A 24089-nucleotide genomic window follows, 5' to 3' on the forward strand; every position below is an offset into this window, starting at 1 on the left:
AACACATGTAACTACACAAACTTCCCCTCCATCCTTCTTTCTTTTTTTTTTTTCTTTCTTTTCTTTCTTTCTTTCTTTTTTTCCTCTTTCTTTCTTTCTTTCTTTCTTTCTTTCTTTCTTTCTTTTCTTTCTTTCTTTCTTTCTTTCTTTCTTTCTTTCTTTCCTTCCTTCCTTCCTTCCTTCCTTTTCTTTTTCTCTTTCTTTCTCTTTCTTTCTTTCTTTCTTTCTTTCTTTCTTTCTTTCTTTCTTTCTTTCTTTCTTTCGTTCTTTCTTTCTTCTTTCTTTCTTTCTCTTTCTTTCTCTCTTTCTTTTTTCTTTTTCTTTTCTTTCTCTCTCCCCTTCCTTCCTTCCTTCCTTCCTTCCTTCCTTCCTTCCTTCCTTCCTTCCTTCCTTCCTTCCTTCCTTCCTTCCTTCCTTCCTTCCTTACTTTCTTTCTTTCTTTCTTTCTTTCTTTCTTTCTTTCTTTCTTTCTTTCTTTCTTTCTTTCTTTCTTTCTTTCTTTCTTTCTTTCTTTCTTTCTTCCTTCCTTCCTTCCTTCCTTCCTTTCTTTTTCTTCTTTCTTTTTCTTTCTTTTTCAAAAACTCACATAACTTATCCTTGAAACCACTGATACGCTACAAATACAGTAGTACTTAAAAAGCAACCCCACTGATTTGAAAAACGCAGGTTCCTAGTCCACGAAAAGCAGCAACACGCCTATTTTTAAAACCAGTGATTTTCTTTTCATACTTCAGCTCCTAAGCTCCAAATATCTGAAGCAGGCTATTTAGTTAAAAAGAAACTTTAAGTCTACGAAATAGGTATCTATCGACCTTATGTGTGTGAACATGAGAGATCAGAATAAGAAAAGCTTTCAGTTAGTTTCACTTACGTATCCTTACTTCATCAGCTCATGTACTTAACCAGCTCCTCATATGAGGATATTCCAATGTTCATTTTATATTGTATGTAATGAAAAGTAGAAACACATGTTCCTATTATCGTCACAGAAATATAAATGTCTAAAACAGTTCCCTCTGAAGTTTAATACGTGCCCCTTATTAGTGGTATTTTCCTTTGAGCCTCTTGGAAACCAAACTGTGATGCATTTGTGATTTAGACCACAACCAAGTGAACAAAAATAGTTTAAAACCGTAGTTTTGTTACTGCTTTTTGTTTGGTTGGTTGGTTTGGGGTGTCGTTGGTTTTGTTTTGTTTTGTTTTGCCTCCAATCAGTCCTCTGATTGATGCCTTACATAACTGGGCTGTATCCCTCTGAAAGATACCTATTTCTACTTTGTTCCCTCTTTTGTGCTTCCTCTTGTGGTTTGTTTTTTGTTTGGATTCTTTTTTTGTTTGTTTGTTTTTGAGGGGTTCTTTGGGGTTGGTTTTGGTCTTTCATTCTCTGATAGGGTTAACTATGGTTTGACTGCGAAGATCATATTTTGATCTTCACAGTCAAATCCAGACATAATAGATTACATGATTTAAATTCCTGGGTTATTGTGCTATTAACCTAAAAAAAAATAATAAAAAATTCAACATCCCAGCAAAGGGAGACATATTAAGTAGAGAAGGTTCTGAAGCCAGTTGTTTGGCTGGATTCCTTTGGTCTTTGGTTTTGCTCCTTTTTTTTTCTCTTGCTTTGATTTTTTTTTTTTTTGAAAATTAAAATTTTTATTTTTGAAAATGTGTAAAAATTTTACATTAAAATGGTACAATAATACTTGCCAGTAATTTTTAACAATATTCCTTGTAAAGAATACGCATAAAGTACAAAATAAAAAACTCCGTAAGTCTATTATAATACAAAACACAGGTTAAAATAAGAAATGATAATCTTGACTTTCTTCTGTGTAAACATGTTAATCTTTCTTGTATAAAAGTACATGAGACAAGTGTACTAAAATGAAAAAGTATTGCTTTGCTGTCCTCCCTCAAGCCTATTTTTTTTTCCTGTACGTTACTGTTTTCAAGCTTCTAGACCTGAGAATCTCTGAACTTTAACGGTTTAGAGATAATATTTATCACCTTTTTTTAATTTTTTTTTGTCCTTTTTAAGGAGTAAAGAGTAACTTTCCAATAGCGTGATCGCCTGCCCATGCTAGACCTGGCTTTGCTTAAAATACAGCGGATGCCCACCGAGCCCCACCGCGCAATCCCCACGCAAAGCCGCGGCCCCTCCGGGCGGCGTCCGCCGGATGTCCAAGAGGCGGAGAAAGGAGATACCCCAGATCCTACCTTCGGAAAGACTCCCAAACCCTTAACAGTTAGAGATGCGGGCAGCAAAGCCGGGGGTGGCAGGCAGGGCGGCAGCGGGGGGCAGGCCTCCCCCGGCGCTCCCCAACGAGCGAGCCAGCCCCGGCGCCGCGGCCGACTGAGAGGCGCAGCTGCTGCCCGCGCCGGGGCCGGCCCCCCCCCCCCAATGATGCTCTCGATGGAGAAAGGCGAGCGGACCAGTGCCGCGCCGCTACCGGGCTTGGCGGCGTGCAGGGAGGCCGCCAGTGCCGGGCCCAGCGGGTGCGGGTAGCCGAAGGGCGTCCGTGCCAGCTCCGCTGCCGGCAGCAAGGGACCCGGCGGCGCCGCGGTAGCGGCGGCGGGGGGCAGCGCCGCGCCGGGGGCGCTGCCGGGGGTGGCGGGGGGCTGCCGGGGCGGCGGGGAGGGGTGGTGGAAGGCGAAGAGGGCAGAGTGGGGGTGGTACGGCTGGAGCTGGAGGCCGTAACCGCAGCCGTAGGGTCCATAGGCGCAGGTCGGCTGCTGCGGAGGCTGGGGCGGGGGCTGCGGGAGGAAGGCGGCGGGGTCCACGGCGCGCAGCAGCAGCTCTGGTGCCGGGAGCTGCTGCCGCTTGAAGCGCTTTCGGCGGCGCAGGAAGCTGCCGTTGTCGAACATGTCGGCTGACTCGGGATCCAGCGTCCAGTAGTTGCCCTTGCCCGGGTTACCGGGCTCCCGGGGAATCTTGACGAAGCAGTCGTTGAGTGAGAGGTTGTGGCGAATGCTGTTCTGCCAGGCGGGGAACTTCTCCCGATAGTAGGGAAAGCGCCCGCTGATGAACTCGCAAATCTCGCTCAACGTCAACCGCTTCTTGGGGCTCTGCAGGATAGCCATAGTGATGAGGGCGATGTAGGAGTAGGGCGGCTTCACTAGGCTGTTTTTGCCGCTGCCACCGACAGCCCCGCCGCCTCCCGCCCCTCCGCCGCCCGCCGCCGGTTTCTGCGGGCCGCCCCGCGAAGGAGGCCTAGAGCCGCCGGCACTGTCACCGCCTCGCGCCGCACTGCTGCCGCCGCCGCGCAAGGGCGACCGCGGCAGCAGAGCGTCGTCGTGAAGGTCGCCCACATCCTCCTCGTCCTCTTCTTCCTCGTCCTCCTCGTCCTCGGCGTAGGAGCGGCGGTGGCGGGGCTGCGGCTCCTCTTCCTCCTCCTCGTCGTCCTCTTCGCCTACCACATCGATGTCGGTCTCCTCAGCCAGCGCCGACGCCTCGGACATCTCCGAGCTCAGGGTCATGGCGCGCCGGCGGGGCAGCGCATCGGTGGCGGCTGGCGCGGCTGGCGCGGCGGGCCGGCGGGCGCCCTCCCCTCCGCTGCTCGGCCTCCGCGCAGCTCCGCGGAGAGCGGCCCCGCCACGGCCGCAGGCAGGCAAGCAGCTCCGAGTCACGCCGGCTCCCCGAACCACCGGCGTGCCGCGGGAGCGCTCCTGCCGCAGGCAGCGGCTCGTTTGAGTTCTGTTTCGGGGTGGGTTTTGCTGCTTTTTGGATTTCTCGCTCTTTTTGTTCCCCTCCCCCCTTTTGGGGGTCTTTTAGTTGTTTTTTTTTGTTGTTGTTGTTATTTGTGGGGTCGGGGGGAGGGGTGCTGTGCCGCTGCGCCTGGTAGTCTCTTCCCCCTGCTTTCTCTTCACCTCAGCCCCCAGACATTAATGGACGCGGGGCAGGAGGCAGCGCGCTTAGTCCTGGGAGGAGGAGAGGGGAGGAGGCTAGGGAGGAGGGAGGGCGGAGCGATCGGCTGGCGGGGCCTCAGGAAAGACAGTAAAAAGGCTGCGGCCGAGTCGTAGGGAGGGCGGCCTTCCTCCACGCCTTATAGTGAGGGGGCCATCACATGGCTCCCAGCGTCACAGTGCGGCGGGGCGAGTGGCGGCCCCGGGCTGCGCTGTATTCCCCACCCGTCCCCAAGGCAGCTCTCCTTACTTCCTGCCTCAGCTTCCCTTCTTCGTTCCGCCACCGCCAGAACGGGCTCCGGGTCCTGCGGGGCGACCGGAGCAGTCTGTAGCGGAAAAGTGGGACATTAAAACCATGCAAAACCGTACCACTCCGGGGTAAAAAAAAAAAAAAAAAAGGAAAAAAGATGAAAAAAAAAAAGAAAGGAAAAATTAAAAAAAGAAAGAAAGAAAGAAAAGAAAGAAAAGAAAGAAAGAAAGAAAGTAAGTAAGAAAGAAAGAAAGAAAGAAAGAAAAAGGCGCAAAAAGCAAGCCAGTCTCGCAAAGTTCTGGAGCATCTTGTCCGCAGCCGTCCGGAGCGTGCCGAAGAGCTGCGTCTTCCTGGGCTGTCCCTAGGGATGGGGTCCTGCTTCTCGTGGGAAGGAGGAAAAAAAAAAAAAAAAAAACCAAAACATAACAAAACAGACCGGAAACAAAACAGACAGGTGGTGAGTTCATTAACTTCAGATTTCTGTCCGCGAGATGTTTTACACACATCTCTCCCCCCTTTTCCCTCCAGAGTTTACTTTATTTAGGAATTAAATACTTCTAGATGTCGACCTCGCAAGCTCTCAACGAACCGCCTCCAAAGCACTAATCTCACACTTTATTTGTAAGGCTATTGTTTTTAAAGTAAGACAAACAGCTCCTTCCATTATGGGAAACGCTAACGGAGAATTAGCATAACCGCTTTCCTATGCAAAGAAGACGATTCACTGGCCTTTAAAATGCGAATTCTGCTGTAAATGCAGCAACAATCCCGAAAAAGCGACACAAAAGATTGCTTCCGAAGTCCCACCGTTCCCAGTTTCAGGTTATGCATATGAGGAGAGCAGAAGAGCTAGGACATCCTTTACGCAAGGGTGGGAAGGGAAACAACCAAACTCGGACATAAATGCAATCACAGTTGTATTAAAAAGAACAGTTTTGAAAATTCTCATCGCTCACAGTTCTGTCCGGAAAACCCACGACCAGGATACAGATGGGATGGGAGGAGCAGAACAGCATTTCGTGCTCCAGAATAAATGATCGTGAAAAGGGCGGATTGATGCCTAGTGACCCTAGCGCTTAAACCTTGTTTCTCAAACAACTTAGACAAACTGTTTTCTTGAAATACATTTTCGACGTATTGTCCTAATCCAGAGGTACGAGGCACCGTGTTTCAAACGCAGTTCCATGGATTTACAGCTTAATCCTTTTTACTATTTCCAAGTAATCCGATTTACATTTTGTTCACTAGTAAGGTTCCTGCAGTAGAATACCATTAAAAGTTATGAAATTTTTTTTTTTTTTTTTAAAAAAAAAAAAAAAAAAAAGAAAAGAAAAGAAAAGAAAAGGAAGAGAAAGACGCCTCCCCGCAACCATTAATTGACTTTTTTTTTTTTTTTTTTTACTTCCCCCCCGCAGAAAGACGGGTCATGTTACACAAAATTAACAATTCACAGGAAACAAAACGCCTCGCTGAATCAGTTTTGGGGTTCCAGGCATGTCCCAGGACTTTTCGCCCCGGAGAGCTTTCTCCTCTTTACAAATAAATAGTATTTTTGTTAGTATTTTTTTCCTTTTTACTCCCTTTTTGTTCCTTTTCTTCTTCCTCGCTCTTCTCCTGATACTCTTTTAAGTGTCTGAACGTTTAAGATCATCCGAAAAACAAAACCACGCTGTAAAATAGGAAGAACGATGTGGCTTAAAAATTTATGGGTAGAATCCTTTAGCGACAAACAAGAAAAGCCGGATATGTCCGCTATCTGCAAACAGCCACGCAGGAGGCAATGTTGTTTCACGAAGCGTATGACACCGGCAGATCCTCGGCACCACCGTGGCCCTGGAAGCACCGAGGCCCCGGCTCTCCGGCAGGGCATGGGTCCTCCACGACGTGGCCTGCGTGGCCTTGGCGGCGGGGCTGGGAACCCCGCTGGCAGACTTGGGCAAGCTTTTGTCTGTCTCCGCGGGGAATGAGTGGGTGGCCGGGCCGGACGAAGTGGCTTGCTTTCTGCGGGGCAGCTGAGCCATCCCACAGACAAGTAAAACCTGGTGTTGAAGCCCCTGGAGATCACGACTTGTCTTTGCGCGTCTTCAGTTCGCTCCTGTCCGAGTCCGGCAGGTGCCTTCTGAAAAAGGCTGTTAAGAGGAGGAAGGTGAGTCTCAGCTGCACAGCCACGAGTAGCGTTTCTCCAGGTAGGACCACGCCACTCCCGCGACTAAAGCTACGCCCTGTCCCTCGCCCCGCCGCCGCCTCCCCCGCTGAGTCCCGGCAGTGCCCTGAGCGGGCGGGGGATGCCACCTACTGGCAGAAAGCGCCGAGTGGAGGCGAATAGCCTGCCGCCGGGATACTGTGCGCCGCGGCAGAGTGCTCGGCGTGGCCCCTGCCCAAAACAGCCCCTAGGAAGGGCACGGCAGGACCCCCTCGAGACTCCGAGCAATCCCACGTTTTCGGGCGGCCTGAGAAACCCCTCTCCACGGAAGGAATGAAACTCTCCGGATCACCTTTCCAGCCGCGCCCCTGCACTGTATTTATCCTCCAGGCAGTGGGTCTGCCCCTTCTCGGGTCATTTATAAATGTAAATTATATTGTATATGTGCAACTCCAGTATTCTTATGCAGAACACCTCACATTTTATCAGTACGGTGCATGCATGGGATCAAAGCACTGTGATAATCCTTCAAGCACCTTTGGTGGCTCCTTCTCTTTGCCTGACGACCCTTCCCAGCAGCACGGCTGGGTCCCTGGTGTCCACAGCTCCTGCTGGGAACCAAGGAACTTTCACCCCAGCTCTGTTCCTCAGATCCAAACCTCAGAAAGGGATGGGTATTTTGGCATCTCTCTGCTGCTGGAGGTGACTGGACCAGGAGCATGCTGGCTCAGATGGTGCTTTCAGTGACAATGGGCAGAAGCTAGACTGTGCTGAATCTATTGCTGCTGCCACTTGAAATCTCCCTTGTTCTGGGAGACAGTATGCCTTGGGACCAATACATCTCATACATCTTTCTACAGTTCAGGAGCCTGTGACCAAGCAAGGCACCCAGGAGCCTGCCTTAGGATGGGGGATAGATGAGCCTGCAGATCTCTGGCCTGCTATGTAAAATTAAAGAGCATCCTGGGCACCTAAATGCACATTCAAGCAGTCACACTGGCACACTGGCTGAAGTGCTCTGGGTTTTCTGGAGTTGTCCCTGACCATGCAGAAGAATGCCCAAAGCCTTCTTCATCACCCCATGGGTCACGTGTCTGGCAGAGATGTGCACTCCTGGGTGATTTGTGGAGTGTTTAGCTAGGTGCAGCCTGTGGAAACTGAAGTAAAGCCTGGCCACCAGCTACAAATGCTGGAGCTGAAGAGCCTTCCCTGGGCCTACTGCCACAAGAAGAATGCCTTTGAGGTCAGCAACTGCTAGCAGAAACAACAGCTAGTATCTGCCAGAGAGAAGGAAGCTAAAAAGAGAAAAAAATAGTTTACAGATCTAACTTGTTGATAGCTAGACCAATAGAATTATTTAGGCCTTATAATTATTTTCACTTGTACATCCAATGGTAATTTATTTACAGTCTACCACTTTTGCTCAAGATCTGTGGAAAATTTTCAAGGTACAGCCTACAATTACCACATGGACTTTTAACTTCTGTAAACTGTGACTAAATGTTCTCAGCACCCTCCTGAACTTCTCATCTAATAGAACACAAGGAGAGACCTGGCTAGCAACATATGCTGAGTTCATCAGCCTATGTCAGATGTTTAGGGAAGAATATAGAGGCAGAACAAAAGTGTAAAATTAATTCCTAGCAGCTAGAAATCCAGCTTTGGTTTTCGTTTTGTTGGTTTTAAATCCAGAGATAACATCTGAATTTAATAGCCTGTGATGAAGCATCTACTGTGAATTTGCCCAGTCACTTTCTGAGAATATGTGCATCCCTAAACATATTCTGAGGTGCAATGTTCCCCGGCTCTAAACATGTGTGGTGTGAAATGTCTCTTTTTATTTGCTTTAAGCCAGTTACGTGCTCATTTAATCTGCTATCATCTCATTTTTGTACTAGGAGAGGCAAACAGTAACTGTTATTAATCATTCTCTCCCTTCCAATCATGACTTTATATATTTTATCACATTTTTTGTTATTAGTTAGCTGTTTTTCAGGTGTTCTGTTTCAGTTTCTGTTTCTGGCTTAGCACAGAAGAAACTTTGTACCCCTGACAATCCTTACCATTTTCTTCACCTTTTCTCATTCAGCTCAGGCTGCTTATTATTGTAAGAATCATCCAGAACAGCATAAAATACCTAAATTTGATTTTCCAGGTTTCATTTAAACTTAATATTTTTAATGAGCCAGTGCCTATTTGTTGGGGATTGGTTTGAACAAGAGGGGACATGGGTCCCAGGAACACCTGTGCAAATTAGGCCTTGAAGGATTTTCTGTCATTAATATAGCAATAGAGTAAGAGTTGTGGAAAAAGAGTTGTGCTGATTGCTTGGTATGCTGAAGTCAAGCTGCCCCTGAGAAGGGAGGCAAACGAGATAAAGAGAAGACAAGAGCTGGGAAAAAGAGCAATTAGACTGAGTAGAAAAATTCCACAGAGAAGTGAAAACAATGATGTAACCTTTTAGAGAGAAAGCAATAGTATGTGTTAAATTAGAATAGAATTAACTATGTATAAGATAAGAGTATAAATAATGAAGCATGGAACAATAAAGTTGGATGCTTTCTATCACTCATATTGAGTGCAGTCGTCCCTGTCTCCATTCTCGTCACCTATTTCCAGTGCAAGTGGAGGGACATCTGAGTTTCGAAACAAAGTCACCAGAGATGATGCAGCAGGGTATTATTCACATGAACAAATCATATTTATTTAAGTTACATTTGATTTCATGATTCCACTGACCATTGAAAACATTTCTAATTTTCCCCACACAAGCCCTTAAATCTTTGTTGCAGACAGGCTCTGGCAAAGTAGGAGGGAGATCCTGTAATTTATGGCTCAGATATTTGAGATATTTTCCATTTAATTCTGCAGCAATGCAAGTAAGCCCCAAAGGAGTATGAACCCTTTCATAAATGCAGAGAATAATGGCAGGTATGCTCTTCATTTGCTTAGAAATCCTTGGGGATAAGATATACTACGATCAAAGACAGAGAGGATTGATTTTTCCATCTGAAACTATGTGGGTGGTGAGTTACTGGCAGTGCTTGAGCAGAAATCAAAACCAGTTGCTGCAGAAGGTGCAGTAGTTCACCCTCCAGCCCTGGTGTCCCCACTTCTGGTGACTGCACTCATAACTTGCCTCCTACTGAGCAGCAGGCTGGATCAGTTCTAGAAAGCCAAACGCAAAATCCAGAATTAGTTGCACCTTCACAGTTGCCAAGACATTTGTCAGAGGTGGCATACATACAGCTACACATTTAAAGCAGGATAAATTTAGTCCAAATTAATCCTGGGCTAAATATGCCATCTTTGAGTAAGATTATGCTGATTTGGGATCATGTCTTAATGTTTCTGACTTGTAACTACTTGTCTTATCAGGGGTCAAAACACCTTGTGATCATGGCTTAAATGATCAGGCTCTTTTGAATTCTGTGTGTTTAAGATGTCTGCAGAAATGATCGATTTGTCTGAGTCTCTAACATCTGTGCATAAATTTATGGTACTATCTTTTTCACACACAGCCAGTGAGGAATATGATGATTTCTGACTTTTATCTATTCTGTATAGGCCTCTGTGGGGTGTTTTAAACAGAGAGAGGCATCCTACAACTCATGAAAGGCTTATGATGTGGCTTGAAGCTCAGGTACTTAGGGTATATAAGTTTATGAGTTACAGGCGTAGTGAGAGAAGGACGCTGTTGAGAAGCCCTCTCTTCCTGGACACTGACGTCTATAATGGATTACTCCATACAAGTCACCAGCACATGGTACAACAATCTAGACTTTTAGAGAGTTTATTTTCCATTAGTATCTCTCACAGCACTTTTGCTTCCTTGTGCTTGTACCCCACAATGCTGCTACTTGCCTTCTTTAAATCACTAACATGTATGTGTGTTTTTCCAAATAGCTTAGTGCTTTTCACTTTATATTGTAGACATCTAGATCAGGAATGACAAGATTATTGTTCTCTTGGTACCTTGCTGATGTGCCACACACTTCAGCTTTCTTGAGTGCTGAATCTGACATTCTTTTGAACAAATACTTCCTATTGAGATTTTGATACACCTTTCCTTCACTGCCTGAAATGACATTGAATATATGTTCTTTGTGGTCTCTGGCAATCAGGACAAATATTAATTCACTTTAGCCTGATCACTTATGCTTAGGACTTGTGATCTGTTTCCCGAGTACGATACTAACTAAACATCTCTTCTCAACATATGCCATTATTACCTAAGCAGCAATAGCAATGTTTTTCAGGAGAGCTTGTCCCCTGGCACTTTGACAGCAAATGTCATTTTTCTGCCTTTAACCTTCCACATAATTAAGGAGACAGTATTCCCAAGTAACCAGTTTAATGGTCTTTTTCCACTTTAATCTGCTTCTGTGAAGATAATGAACTTTGTTTTAGCAATGTGTATTCTTTGATGATACTGAGATCCCAGATTTCAGAACTAAAAAGACACTGACTGAGCTCAGGCTCTGTTTCTGTGCTACAGGGCTTGGATCTGTTGCATTTTCCAACAGAAGTTCAGCTACAACTATATTAATGTTTAGGTTTCTAATTATGTGATTACACAGAAAGGACTGGAGAAAACAAGCCAATACTGTTTCAGCATTCTAAAATACTTTTCCCCTTATGTAGTTTGGTTTTTGAAAGGCCTTCTGCTTGATCTAGGAAATGTAACCAGATCTTACGTTGTCCTTTTAGCTGCAGTTCCTCAACTCCTTTATTTCCAATGCAACTCGGTGATACGGTTTTCAGCACAATTCATCCTTGAAATATCACATGAAGGAATATAAGATCATACCTCTAGTCCAGTTAGTCCTAGCCTGACAACAGGAACAGCACTTTCTACAACTTCTATCTTGGAATTGTCTTTCTGTGATTCATTTTCACTTCAGTATTTCAGCATATTAAAGCATTTTGCATGTTTGGCTTAGTAATTGTGAATTTTTTTTACTACAGTGATGCCAGACTGTGATAAATCTGAAATTGAAATATTGCTTCTACTTTCAATAGCACAAAGTGATCCTAGTTTTAGGGGTTGGTGGGGTTTTTTTGGTTGGTTGGTTGGTTGGGTGTTTTTAAATCTTGGCAGTATTCTCTTTTGCTGCAGGTACACTCCCAATTACATCTTGCAATAAATTTATAAGCCTTCTTTTTAGTTCAAAACAAACTCTGTATTCCCCAAATCTCATCTCAAATCCCCTTTCCCTAAATCTGTTTTGTGCCTTTCCTTCTGCATTACATACTGTATTTGCTAGGTCAAATATATTAGTATGTTTTTTGTTTGGTTTGCGTTCAGTAATTGGTGTGTTTTCTTTCCCTGATTTGCACATTCCGATTTCATGGAGATGATGGTCCAAATTTCCATGGTCTCGTGTTGCTTTATAACTATTTGATGTGGCTGTGATATTAGTCTCCTGAGATGCACAGGTTGCTCTCTTTGAATAACAACCTTGGCACGACCTATCACCGCCAGATGGAGTAATTTCAGGTTTATCATTCATAATTTAAAAAGTCTCAATTTTAACAGCAATTAAAATCTGTACAAATTAACACTCGGACCCAACGTAGTGGAGAGATACCACACGAGCAAATGAAATTTACAGGCATAGGACAAGGGCTGCTTTGGCAAAGTCTTGTCTCTAGAAACTGTTAATATAGGTGCTTTAACATTAATCAGTAAGAAGGCTAAATTAATGATTAACATAATCTTACAGAACGAACAACTAAATGAATGCTTTAGTAAGCATATTCCACAGAAGAACAATTTTAAAAGGCACTAAAATACAAGATGAAATGGCAAGGTTAGTAGCGTTCCTATTGATGCCAGGATGTACAATGGGTTTGGTTGCAGTGGTTGATGATGAAGACGGAACAACAAGGCTTTTGCTCTTCTGTGTCTCTCTGTGAGCACCGATGGGAATGCCAGGTGGCTTCTCTTATAAATCTGTTCTTGTGCCCTTGTGCTTTGCAACACAGATCCAGACCCTGTGAACACTTAGTTTTCTGCATAGTAAGAGTCATTGTTGGAGCCAGACATGTGAGCTCCCGATAACCAGGGCGGTGGAGGGGTTTCAGCCGAAGAGCCACACCACGGGGCCCCGGCGGAGCAGTAAGACCGGAGACCGGCACCGGGGAAACAGGAGAGTCATGGCAGCGCTGAACTGGGAGAACAACAATCACGGATAGGAGGAGCAGGTCTGCGTTGCACAAGAAAGGGAACAGCACACTTAGGCGTTTCCTAGGGAGAGGATAAAAAAACTCAACCAACCAAACCAAACCAACCAAACAAAAAGCGAAAGATCGCGGGCGGATCTGCCCGTGGCAGGCAGTGCCACCGTCAATGCTGCAACCTACGGCGAGAAAGGAGGAAGGAATGCGCAGCACAGCGCAGCGAAAAGGCCCAAGGCTACTGCTGACCCGCAGGCTTCACCTTAAACCCCGACTCGGCCTCTCAAGCCGCCACACCCTCCTCCCCGTACTCCACGCCGCAGCCCTGACCCCTCCTCTAGAGCGCCCCGCCCCACTCTGCGCGGGGCCCCGACCCTGCCGGTCCGGCAGGCGGCGCATGCGCCATCTGGAGAGCGGTGTCTTCCTTCCGGTCGCCATCTCGCTCTGCTCCGCGTGCCGTGCCCGGTCCTGCGCCTGGTGGGCACCCTTCGTCCTTTCTCTTGGGCTGGTGTCGCCGCTTTTGCCCCAGGAAGGTACAAGACGAGACGGCATGGGGTGGCCGGGAGGAGGCTGTTGCGCGGCCGAGGGTCGTGGATCAGTGGGCGGCGGCTGTGGTTTGGGGCAGGGGAAATAAGGCGAGCACGGGCCGGGCCTGAGCGGAGCCTCGCCTCGCCTCAGCGGCGTTGCGCGTGAGCAGGCCCCTTTCCGCCCCTGTGGGAGCTGGGATGCGCTCCTGCTGGGAAGCGGAATGTGATGGGGGCTAGCTGCGGAGCCCCTGGCAGTCGTCTGCCGTGCTGCCAGGTCCCTCGTCGGATGCTGCTTTGCTCGCTTTCCACATGTGATCTTTTTGCTTCCGCAGATGAAAGAAACAATCATGAACCAAGAAAAGCTCGCCAAGCTTCAGGCCCAAGTGCGCATCGGTGGCAAGGTAGGAGCCGCCTCTCCACCCTGTCGCTGGGACGGAGTGTCCCTCCACCCACACACCCCAGGCCTAGGGGACGCAGCCCTAGGTACTCTCAGGTTGATTTGACTGACCTCAGAAGAATCCATGCTGCTGTAGGGATCTGTGGAGTCAGTTCCGTAGAAGCAGTAACAACTGAATCTCAAACCTTTTCTGTACTTGTAACAGCCATGTATTTTTGGCTGACATGCTCAGAAGACTTTTTTAAAAATTCACACCCCCCACCCCCCCATCTCCCCCCAGGATATTGGAATATATGTAGTTGTATGATTGAGTACTTTAATATCTGAAAATAAATATGTTTAGTAGAGTAATGTGGTAACAAACATTTTATTTACAGTGCCATTTTAAAGGCAATAATTAGCAGGTTTGGGGTTTTTTTAATGCCTGAGGAAGTATTTGACAGAGCTTTAGCTGGCAGAGCTTCCAGGAACATTCATTCCTGTGTTGCTTTTTTCCATTTTAGCTCAAGATTTCAGATGATTAATGAAGTAATTGACTGCCTTGGTCATTTTGTGTGTTCTTTGTATGAGCTGCTGATTAAGCAGAGAACTGCTGTATTGATGATTGTGTGCGTGCTACAAGAATATGTTTATAGACTATGAGTCTTTTAATATTTGACATGTATGAGCATGCCTTCATATTACAATTCTTACAGCTGTCCTCTCAGTATAGGTCTTTCAGAGGCATTAAACGAAACTTAGAATATGCTGGTGGTGCTGTCATTCAGTTTTAAAATTGGGCTGTGAAATACTTTCCATGCCCGAGTATTTTTATATTTTTAAAAATTATTGTTTTATTACTGAGATTCCCCATGGCATTGTCACCATATAAATTGAAACAGGTGTGGAGGAGGCGGAGGGGAAGAGTTAGTTCTTGGGAATTCTAGGTTGCACGTTGCCTTTGCTGGAAGATTTGCGTGATGTTGCAAGGCTGCAGATCTTAGAAATAAGCTAAATACGATGTTTAGGTGGAGGGCTGTTGTAGTACTTTATGTGAAATATGAGATTTTTGTGTTGATTAGAGCTAAAACTAAATGTTGTGGCTCTTACTCAAAATCTTAGAGGAGTGGCAAAGGAGTCTGCAGTATTCCAGTGGTGGCCTGCTGTGCCTACTCCTTTATTATAGAGGTAGAGCAGTGTGACAAGCATGTCTGTGCATGTTCAAGATAGAATTTGTGTAGTAAAAATATGTAGTCTTTAGAAGCTTAAATCTGTGGAGATGAAAGCAGCAGCTGAATTTAAATAAAATTAGTCTGTATGAAGTTTGATACCTGTTTATTATGGGTAGAAAGGAGCTATGTGTTCCTACATAGCCTTTGATCCAAGGCATAATTTTATAAAATTTACTGAGAAAAGTTATTTCTCCAGAGTGATTCAGTGTGCTTTGTTGTGGCTCAGTTCCTGGGTATTCAAGGTAGTAAAGTAAAACTTTCTATTATTTTACTAGTTTTCAAATTGCTTGTGTGTGCTAACTTGACAGTATCAGGGAATGAATATCCAGCTTTCTAGACAGATGACTAAAATTTTGAGCTGTAGTCTTCCAAGTGTTAGTATCAAGTGAATTGTCATTAACATTCCCAATTGTAAATGGATTACCTGAGAGATGTTATTGTCCATTGAGTTTGTTCATTTCTATCGGTTAACTCAAAGTTCCAGCTATTTGTATCGCCAGGCAGCAACGCATTGTCTTATTGATAACATGTAGTAGGTGGGCAACTGGAGTAGGAGGATTTAGCTTAGTCCTTGTTAGTTACACCGTATCAAGAAAGAGCTTTAGTACTATACATCTTGTGTTACATTTTACTGAACTCTTATTGTAAAAAGTAGCATAGAATGATACTTTCTGCAGGTATAAATATCTTATAGTATGGAACATTAATTTCCCTGGAGAAAACTAGAGCTCTGCCTGTGTAAGGGGAACTTAACCTCTGCATGCTTTGCTCTCTAAACGGGTGGTCTGGAATACCATGTAGAAGTGTTATTTTAGAACATACTTACAAAATATTTTTTGAAAACACATGTTCTTCAACTATTTAACTCCAGATGGTAGACATCTATTTGGAATGAAAAAAATGTGGCTATTTTGTGTTTTCTGATAGTAATTTTTTAATGACGTCCTATGATTTTATGACCTCTGACTGTTAGCAAAATCTGGCTACAATTTAAGGAAGACAACATAAGGAAAAATGCTTACGGTTCAAATACTACCTGGCTGTACTTACTCTTTGGTGTTATGCTTACAATTACAGGCAAGAGTAAACTTGCATGTTTTGTTTTCTGAGATGGTCCAGAATCTCTGTAAGAATTGTGGAATAAATGTTCTCTGTTGTATTGCTTCCTAAGTCATCTTGCTTCTCACAGACATGTAAAGCTTGCCTTGTAGCGAAGGAAAGATGGCTACAGCACAGTTGGAAGGGTTAGGTTGTGTGCACTTTAATACAGAAATATAATGATTTGTAGATGGCTGCAGAGTAGTTACGCAGCCCTCAAGATTAAGAGTTTGTGAAGACCTGCTGCAGTGTTAATTAATTATGTATTTTTTTTAAGGGTACTGCCCGCAGAAAGAAGAAGGTTGTCCACAGAACAGCTACAGCAGATGACAAGAAACTTCAGTTTTCATTGAAGAAACTGGGAGTCAACAATATTTCTGGAATTGAAGAGGTAATTGCTTCAAATGAGAAAAAAAAAAAAAAAAAAAAAAAAAGAAAATGTCATAATCAAGTTCCTGGTAGGTAACATCCTAAACTTGCCTGTGAATTATAAGTAGGCCTTCATTTGGCTTCAGACAGTGGATTTTTATTTTTTTTTCTTGCAGGTAAACATGTTTACTAACCAAGGAACAGTCATTCACTTCAATAACCCTAAAGTTCAAGCATCTCTGGCTGCTAATACTTTCACTATCACTGGTCATGCTGAAACAAAGCAGCTGACAGAAATGCTTCCTAGCATCTTAAACCAGCTCGGAGCTGACAGTTTGACCAGCCTGAGGAGACTGGCAGAAGCCCTTCCCAAGCAACGTAAGTTGAAACTTGAATGTGTTTCATGCTGGCAGCTGATGTGAAGGTTATTTGTATAGCAGTAGTGAAATTCAGTGCACTTGTGCTGTCTGCAAGTGTATTAAAAAGTGCGCATAATGAATTGGAACTCTTCAGTCTTATTTATAGCTCAGTTGCGATGGCAAGTATAACCAAATGAAGCAGAGGCACCTGTTACCATATCTTGCAGCTGGTCTAGGACTGGAAAGCTGAAGCCAGACTTGATTCTGTGGTAGTCACTTCATGTGGTTGCCTTATTTTGACACAGCTTGTCATTAAAGCTAGGTAGAGTACTTACTATGGAAGAGTTGAGTTTAAAAAAACCCCAAACTTTGTGTGTACCTGTTTTGATGCTTTAAATGAAAAAATGAGTAACGGGGAAAGGAATTTGAGGACTGCTGCCTTGCAGCTGAATTTGATGCTTCAGGAACAGAATAGAATAGAATTAACCAGGTTGGAAAAGACCTTGGAGATCCAACCTATCACCCAACACCATCTAATCAACTAAACCATGGCACCAAGTGCCTTATCCAGTCTCCTCTTAAACACCTCCAGTGATGGTGACTCCACCACCTCCCTGGGCAGCCCATTCCAAAGGCAAATCACTCTTTCTGTGTAGAACTTCTTCCTAACATCCAGCCTAAACCTCCCCTGGAGCAGCTTGAGACTGTGTCCTCTTGTTCTGTTGGTAGTTGCCTGGGAGAGAGTCCAACCCCCACCTGGCTACAACCTCTTTTCAGGTAGTTGTAGAGAGCAATAAGGTCATCCCTAAGTCTCCTCTTCTCCAGTCTAAGCAACCCCAGCTCCCTCAGCTTCTCCTCATAGGGCTTGTGTTCCAAGCCCCTCACCAACTTTGTTGCTCTTTTCTGGACACGTTGCAGCAACTCAACATCTTTCCTAAATTGAGTGGCCCAGAACTGGACATGGGACTCAAGGTGTGGCCTAACCAGTGCAGCGTGCAGGAGCAGAATGACTTCCCTGCTCCTGCTGGCCACACTGTTCCTGATACAGGCCAGGATGCCATTGGCCTTCCTGGCCACCTGGGCACACTGCAGGCTCATGTTCAGCCTACTGTCAACCAGTACCCCCAGGTGTCTTTCTGCCTGAATGCTCTCCAGCCACTCTGATCCCAGCCTGTAGCACTGCATGGGGCTGCTGTGGCCAGCATGTAGCACTTGGATGTGTTAAATCTCATGCCGTTGGACTCTGCCTATCTGTCCAGCCTGTCAAGGTCCCTCTGCAGAGCTCTCCTACTCTCTAACAGACCAACACCTGCCCCCAGCTTGGTGTCATCTGCAGATTTACTGATGATGGACTTAATCCCCTATCCAGATCATCAGTAATAATATTGAAGAGGATGGGGCCCAGCACTAATCCCTGGGGGACACTACTAGTGACTGGCTGCCAGATGGGTGTGGCAACATTCACCACCACTCTCTGGGCTCGGCCCTCCAGCCAGTTCCTAACCCAGCACAGAGTGCTGCTGTCCAAGCCACGAGCTGACAGCTTGGCCAGGAGTTTGCTGTGGGGGATGGTGTCAAAGGCCTTGCTAAAGTCCAGGTAGACCACATCCACAGCCTTCCCACACCCACCAAGCAGGTCACCTGATCATAGAAGGAGATCAGGTTGATCAGGCAGGACCTGCCCTTCCTAAATCCATGCTGGCTGGGCCTGATCCCTTGGCCATCCTGTAGGTGCTGTGTGATTGCACTCAAGATGACCTGTTCCATAATCTTGCCTGGCACTGCTGTCAGGCTGACAGGCCTGGAATTCCCTGGTTCCTTCTTCCAGCCCTTCTTGTGGATGGGCATCATGTTGGCCAACTTCCAGCCGTCTGGCACCTCTCCAGTGAGCCAGGACTGTTGAAAAATGATGGAGAGCGGCTTGGCCAGCTCATCTGCCAGCTCTCTCAGCACCCTAGGATGGATCCCATCCAGCCCCATGGACTTGAGGGGATCCAAGTGGCTGAGGAAGTCTCTAATTACTTCCTCCTGGATCACAGCGAAATTATACTGCTCCCTGACTCCATCTGCCAGCTCAGGAGGCCAGTTGTCTGGAAGACAACCTATCTAGCTATTAAAATTTGAGGAAAAGATGGTGTAAAGTACCTCTGCCTTTTCTTCATCTTTAGTTACAATATTCCCCTCCATGTCCACTACGGAGTGGAGGTTGTCCTTGCCACTCCTCTTGCCATAAACATCCTTGTAGAAGGATTTTTTGTTGTCCTTCACAGATGGCCAGTCTAAGCTCTAAACGGGCTTTTGCCTCTAATTTTTTTCCTACATGGCCTAGCAACTTCCTTAAACATTTCATGGGTAACCTCTCCTTCCTTCCAAAGATGATACACCCTCTTTTTTTCCCTTAATTCACCCAGAAGTTCATTGTCCATCCTGGCTGGCCGTCTGCCCCGGCGGCTCATCTTCCGGCACATTGGCACAGCCTGTTCCTGTGCCCTCAAGATTTCTTTCTTGAAGTAGGTCCAGCCCTCCTGGACCCCTTTGTTTTTAAGCGCTGTTTCTCAAGATACCTTCTGAGTTAGTTCCTTAAGTAACCTGAAGTCCTCCCTCTGGAAGTCCATAGTGGAGGTTTTGTTGATGCCCCTCTTAACTTGACTGCATATTGAAAACTCAATTATTTCATGGTCACTGGACTCCAGACAGCCTCCAACCACCACATCTTCCACCAGCCCTTCTCTGTTTGTAAAAAGAGGGTCAAGCAAGTGGTGTGGTGAAGCTCTTTCTTTGCATGGGATTTTTGATGGTAAGGAGGAAATTGCACAGTATTTGTAAGTAAATGTATTCATTTCAGCTTTTGTAGAATAGTGTGGTGAGTAGGACTGGCATGAGTGTTAAGCTGGATACACAAATTTAGCAGAGGAACATGAATGTTTGTTCTTCCTAAAACTGTGGGGGGAAAAGTAGAGGAGGAACTTAAGTATGTGGTGTTTGTTAAAGGTGCTGCTGGTGCAGGGGGTCAATTAGGAGTGAATTACAGGCTTTTTGACACTGGGAGCACTCCTCATGTTCTGCGCATTTGATCTCTGAAAAATCATAAGCCCAGCATCCTAGATACAGAGAGTATGGGAGAAGCATATAATTGTGTCCAGTGTTACTACAAGACAGCCTTTATTTCCATTCCTGAAGTTGGTGACACTGTCAATTTATCACTGAAAAAAATTTTGATAGAAGTAGTCTTCAGGAGGTGAAATAAATGGCTGTTTTCCCTATGGAGCCCAGGTCCTTCCTGGTGTCACCTGTTGGCTTTTCTGTGGTAGTGGTATGGCTTGATGGGGGAAAAAAATGGGAGAAGAAAAAAAAAAAAGGGGGTGGTTGGATTTAAAATGATCACTGAGCACTTGTTTTCTCCAAACAAGGTGAATATATTCTGGATAAAATAAACTGTGCAGTTTTAATATTAGGGAAGCATGTTTAAAGTGTTGCCTTTGTGTGACATCATAAATGGCTGTTCTTTTCCACTTTGGGTGGATGCCAAAGTAGTTGCACAGAACTTCCCATTCAGCATTGTCTGCTAGATTTGTAAGCCTGACATTGAAGAGTGAAGTGTCTGTGATGACTGCATTTCCAGGTGCTAAAGTAAGCTTAGTCTAGTCCTGGGGATGAGAGAGTGAAAGCTGGGAGCTGGGGTTGCTTAGCCTGGAGAAGAGGATACTCAGGGGTGACCTTATTGCTCTCTACAACTACCTTAAGGGTGGTTGTAGCGGGGAGGGGGTTGGTCTCTTCTCCCAGGTAACCAGCACCAGAACAAGAGGACACAGTGTCAGGCTGCACCAGGGGAAGTTTAGGTTTGAGGTTAGGAAGAAGTTTTACACAGAGAGTGGAATGAGCTGCCTGAGGAGGTGGTGGAGTCACCATCACTGGAGGTGTTCAGGAGGAGACTTGATGGGGTGCTTGGTGCCATGGGTTAGTTGTTTAGGTGGGTTGGATTGGTTGATAGGTTGGACACGATGATCTTGAAGGTCTCTTCCAACCTGGTTTATTCTGTGTATTAGGTGGTGTTGGAGGATAGGTTGGACACGATGATCTTGACGGTCTCTTCCAACCTGGTTTATTCTGTGTATTAGGTGGTGTTGGAGGATAGGTTGGACACGATGATCTTGAAGGTCTCATCTCGTCTCTTCTCGAGGAAATAACATGGTTTACTTTTAAATGTGTTTGACGCTAATACGCACATAATCTCTAATAGCTTTTTGCTGTTGGAATCATAGAATCAACAAGGTTGGATCATCTTCTCCAACCTGTCACCCAAGACCCCATGACTACTAAACCATGGCACTAAGTGCCATGTCCAGTCCCCTCTTGAACACCTCTAGGGATGGTGACTCCACCACCTCTCTGGGCAGCACATTCCAACAGCTAACAACTCTCTCTGTGAAGAACTTTCTCCTCACCTCGACCTTAAACTTCCCCTGGTGCAGCTTGAGACTGTGTCCTCTTGTTCTGGTGCTGATTGCCTGGGAGCAGAGACCAACCCCCACCTGGCTACAACCTCCCTTCAGGTAGCTGTAGACAGCAATAAGGTCTCCCCTGATCCTCCTCTTCTCCAGGCTAAAGAATCCCAGCTCCCTCAGCCTCTCCTCGTAGGGCTGTGCTCAAAACCAAAGAGGGGTTAGCGGTGACCTTATCTCAAGCTTTTGCAGAGCAAAGCTTATGCATTCATTGGTTTTGGTTCTCTAGAAGTTGGTGTACAAGTCTAGTATGAACTCATCTTTTTCCTCACACTTTCCTTTAACTGAGAAGGATTAATTAGGATAAAACACAGGTGACAGAGTATAAGAGGGCTGGTAATACTATTTTTACTACTATTTTTAGTTGTGGCACAGACAAGCAGGGACCTGAGATACATATTAGCGTTACACTGCCACAGTTCGTGAGATGATCATTGGTTGCTACAGTGGGCATGGTTAAATGTGACTTGCTCTGGTTAATACAGTGGGAATGCTTTAAGAAGTTACTGAGTTAGCAGAGATTTGGACTAGGAACACACAGTTACTTCAAACACCCTAGTGTAAAATTGTATATCCAGTTCCATATTTCTGTGACTTTTCCAAGGAACAGTAGCTTTCTGAATATCTCTAGTCATGCATATCTGCACAAGTACACCTCATTTTCCTTGAAGGACATTCTTTCTTTTCCTTAAAATGTGATGATGTAAAATATTTAAAACTGAGAAACTCTTAAGTAGTCAATAAACCAAGCCACTTTTAAAACAAATTGGTAAAAACAATCTCTGTACTTGTAACTGAAAGTTACGAACATGCAAGGCATTCTGTACACCTAGATACAAGTTGTCTAGTAAGCTGGTAGCATATGTTAGTAGCATGTATCTTCTCATATCCCCACCAGGCTATTTGAGCATTATCAGTAACAGAGGGACTGTGAGCTTCCTGGATTAGGTGGATATTCCTATTTAGTAAGGGAACTGGATAAAGCACAGCAGTTTAGCTCAAAATCCTTGATAATGCTTTCTGGAAAAACTAAGAAACTAATCAAGATGTCTATGGTGAGCTTGACTGATGCTTTTAAATTGCTTGTTTCTTGCAGCTGTGGATGGAAAAGCTCCACTTGCTACTGGTGAAGATGATGATGATGAAGTCCCAGGTAAGAAAATGCATGCAGTGGAGGAAAAGGGAGTGAATTTTGCCAAGAGATAATACGTAGTGTGATTGGGACAAGGATGGTAAGGGTATTGGCTAGTCACTTGCTGTCACAGAATTTCTGAGGGCAGATGTGGTGGATTGAGAGAAGGCCTAGCTCTCCCTCCCCCTAAGATACCTTCCTCTCCCGGCGCAGAGCTATTAACAGGTACACGTTAATTATCACCAGCAGCAGGATTACACACATCATAAAAATCACCTTTGGATCTTTCACCTACTGGAATCTTAAACTCCCTTATCTCAATTGGGAGAGTGCTCGAAGTCACATTCCTGTATCTTGTAAGCCAAAAGAATGCCAGACAGTGGTCATATAGAAGCTGAATCTTCTATTTAAACCATAAATATAATTTTTGCATTATATATTTCCCTGTTTGATCGAGAATCAAACCCAAACAATATTTGTAGACATACTGAAAAAACTAGACGCTCTAAAATCCAAAACACTTTCATGTTTGCTAGTCCAACTCAAGCAAGCAATAAATCAAGCTAATTTATCACCAAGCCCCGAGTTGGGCGGCCAATAATGTGGTGGATTGAGAGAAGGCCTAGCTCTCCCTCCCCCACAGAGAAAGAAACCACAGCTAACTAAGTCAGAGAAGCAAAGCTGTATTTACAAGCATATATGGAATTCAGGTTATATGTATGCACAATATATACAGTATTTACAATGTATATATAAATATACAGCAAAGGAAAATAACACAACAGAATTCCCTCCTCCAGAAGAGGAGGGTTCCCCCCCCTGCAACCCCATCTCTCCCCCTACCTCTCTTTTTTCCCAAAAAAGGGTTAGAGAGAGAAAGAAAGGAAGAGAGTTCTTACTAGGCTTCAAAAGCACATTCTAGGATTAGTTTTGCGTATCTCAAGGTCATTCTGGCTAGTTTGCTCAGAAGCAGACAGGCTGGAAAGGCAGAACAGGCTGGAACTGAGAAAAATTCCCACTGAACTAAAACTTAAAGTTGCATTCTACCAATCTACCAATGAAATTCGTTTAGAATATCATGTTTTCATTTTGATGCCAAAACGTTCAGCCAGAGTGTTCTAACACTGTCCCTTTCTTAAAGTTACAGCCTCACACGGTCACAGCAGATGAGCCCTGAGCAACCTGATTTTGTTGAGGATATCCCTGTTGTCTGTGGGGAGATCAGACTAGCTGATCTTCAGAGGTTCCTTCCAACCCGGACCATTCGGTGATTTTATTTGTTTCAGACAGCATGATAGGTTACTGTTTTGGGCTAGCATTTTTGTCCTGTGTGGAAGTAATAGCTTTGGCTAAGATAATATTTAGTATCAATGAGAAGGGTGGGAAGAAGTTATCTTCTCAGTATTACTTTGCCTGATTGTGGGTATAGTAAATGAAGTTAAATGGTTGCAGAGTTGTGCTTTATAATGAGCTGTCCAAAGCTGACTTGGTTGAGCAAGGAGAATGAACTATGAGGCTCTTAAAAGTTACTTGGTCTGTATTTTACAAGCTGTAAATAATACTTACTGTATTAACAAGTGAAGTAGAACTTTGAAAAAAAAAAAAAAAAAAAAAAAAAAAAAAAAACAAAAAAACCACCCACAAAACACCAAAAAAAAAAAAAAACCCCACCAAAAAAACTATGTCAAAGTGGAAATGTTTTATACTTCAATTTCTACATTCTTCTTTTTCTAGATCTGGTTGAAAACTTTGATGAAGCGTCAAAGAATGAGGCGAACTGAACTGTCACTTTCAGAATAAAGCTTAAACTTGAAAAAGCTACTTGGAGCTGCTGTTTTCTATTGTGACTGCTTTGATTTTGTTCTTCCTTGCGTATCACAGTATAACCAAGGTTGGAAGAGACCCCAAGGATCATCAAGTCCAACCTGTCCCAACAGACCTCACAACTAGACCATGGAACCAAGCGCCATGTCCAATCTCCCCTTGAACACCTCCAGGGATGGTGACTCCACCAC

At 44.8% G+C, this 24089-nt stretch overlaps 2 protein-coding genes across 2 annotated transcripts; one reads left to right on the forward strand and one right to left on the reverse strand.

Moving 5' to 3' along the window:
- Window positions 1-2140: 2140 nt before the first annotated feature.
- FOXD1 (forkhead box D1) lies at window positions 2141-3486 on the reverse strand. The gene is given in 2 exon segments (XM_054178538.1): window positions 2141-2397; window positions 2400-3486. Coding segments are annotated over 2 exon segments (1236 nt in total). The 5' UTR covers window positions 3481-3486; the 3' UTR covers window positions 2141-2242.
- A 9817-nt stretch (window positions 3487-13303) lies between these two features.
- Window positions 13304-23855, forward strand: BTF3 (basic transcription factor 3). Its single transcript, XM_009901749.2, has 5 exons — window positions 13304-13407; window positions 15990-16103; window positions 16258-16459; window positions 22039-22095; window positions 23809-23855. The coding sequence occupies exons 1-5, from the start codon at window positions 13339-13341 to the stop codon at window positions 23853-23855; spliced, it is 489 nt and encodes a 162-aa protein (XP_009900051.1). The 5' UTR covers window positions 13304-13338.
- Window positions 23856-24089: the final 234 nt, after the last annotated feature.

Source organism: Dryobates pubescens, chromosome Z (genome assembly GCF_014839835.1).
Source record: "Dryobates pubescens isolate bDryPub1 chromosome Z, bDryPub1.pri, whole genome shotgun sequence".
NCBI lineage: Eukaryota > Metazoa > Chordata > Aves > Piciformes > Picidae > Dryobates > Dryobates pubescens.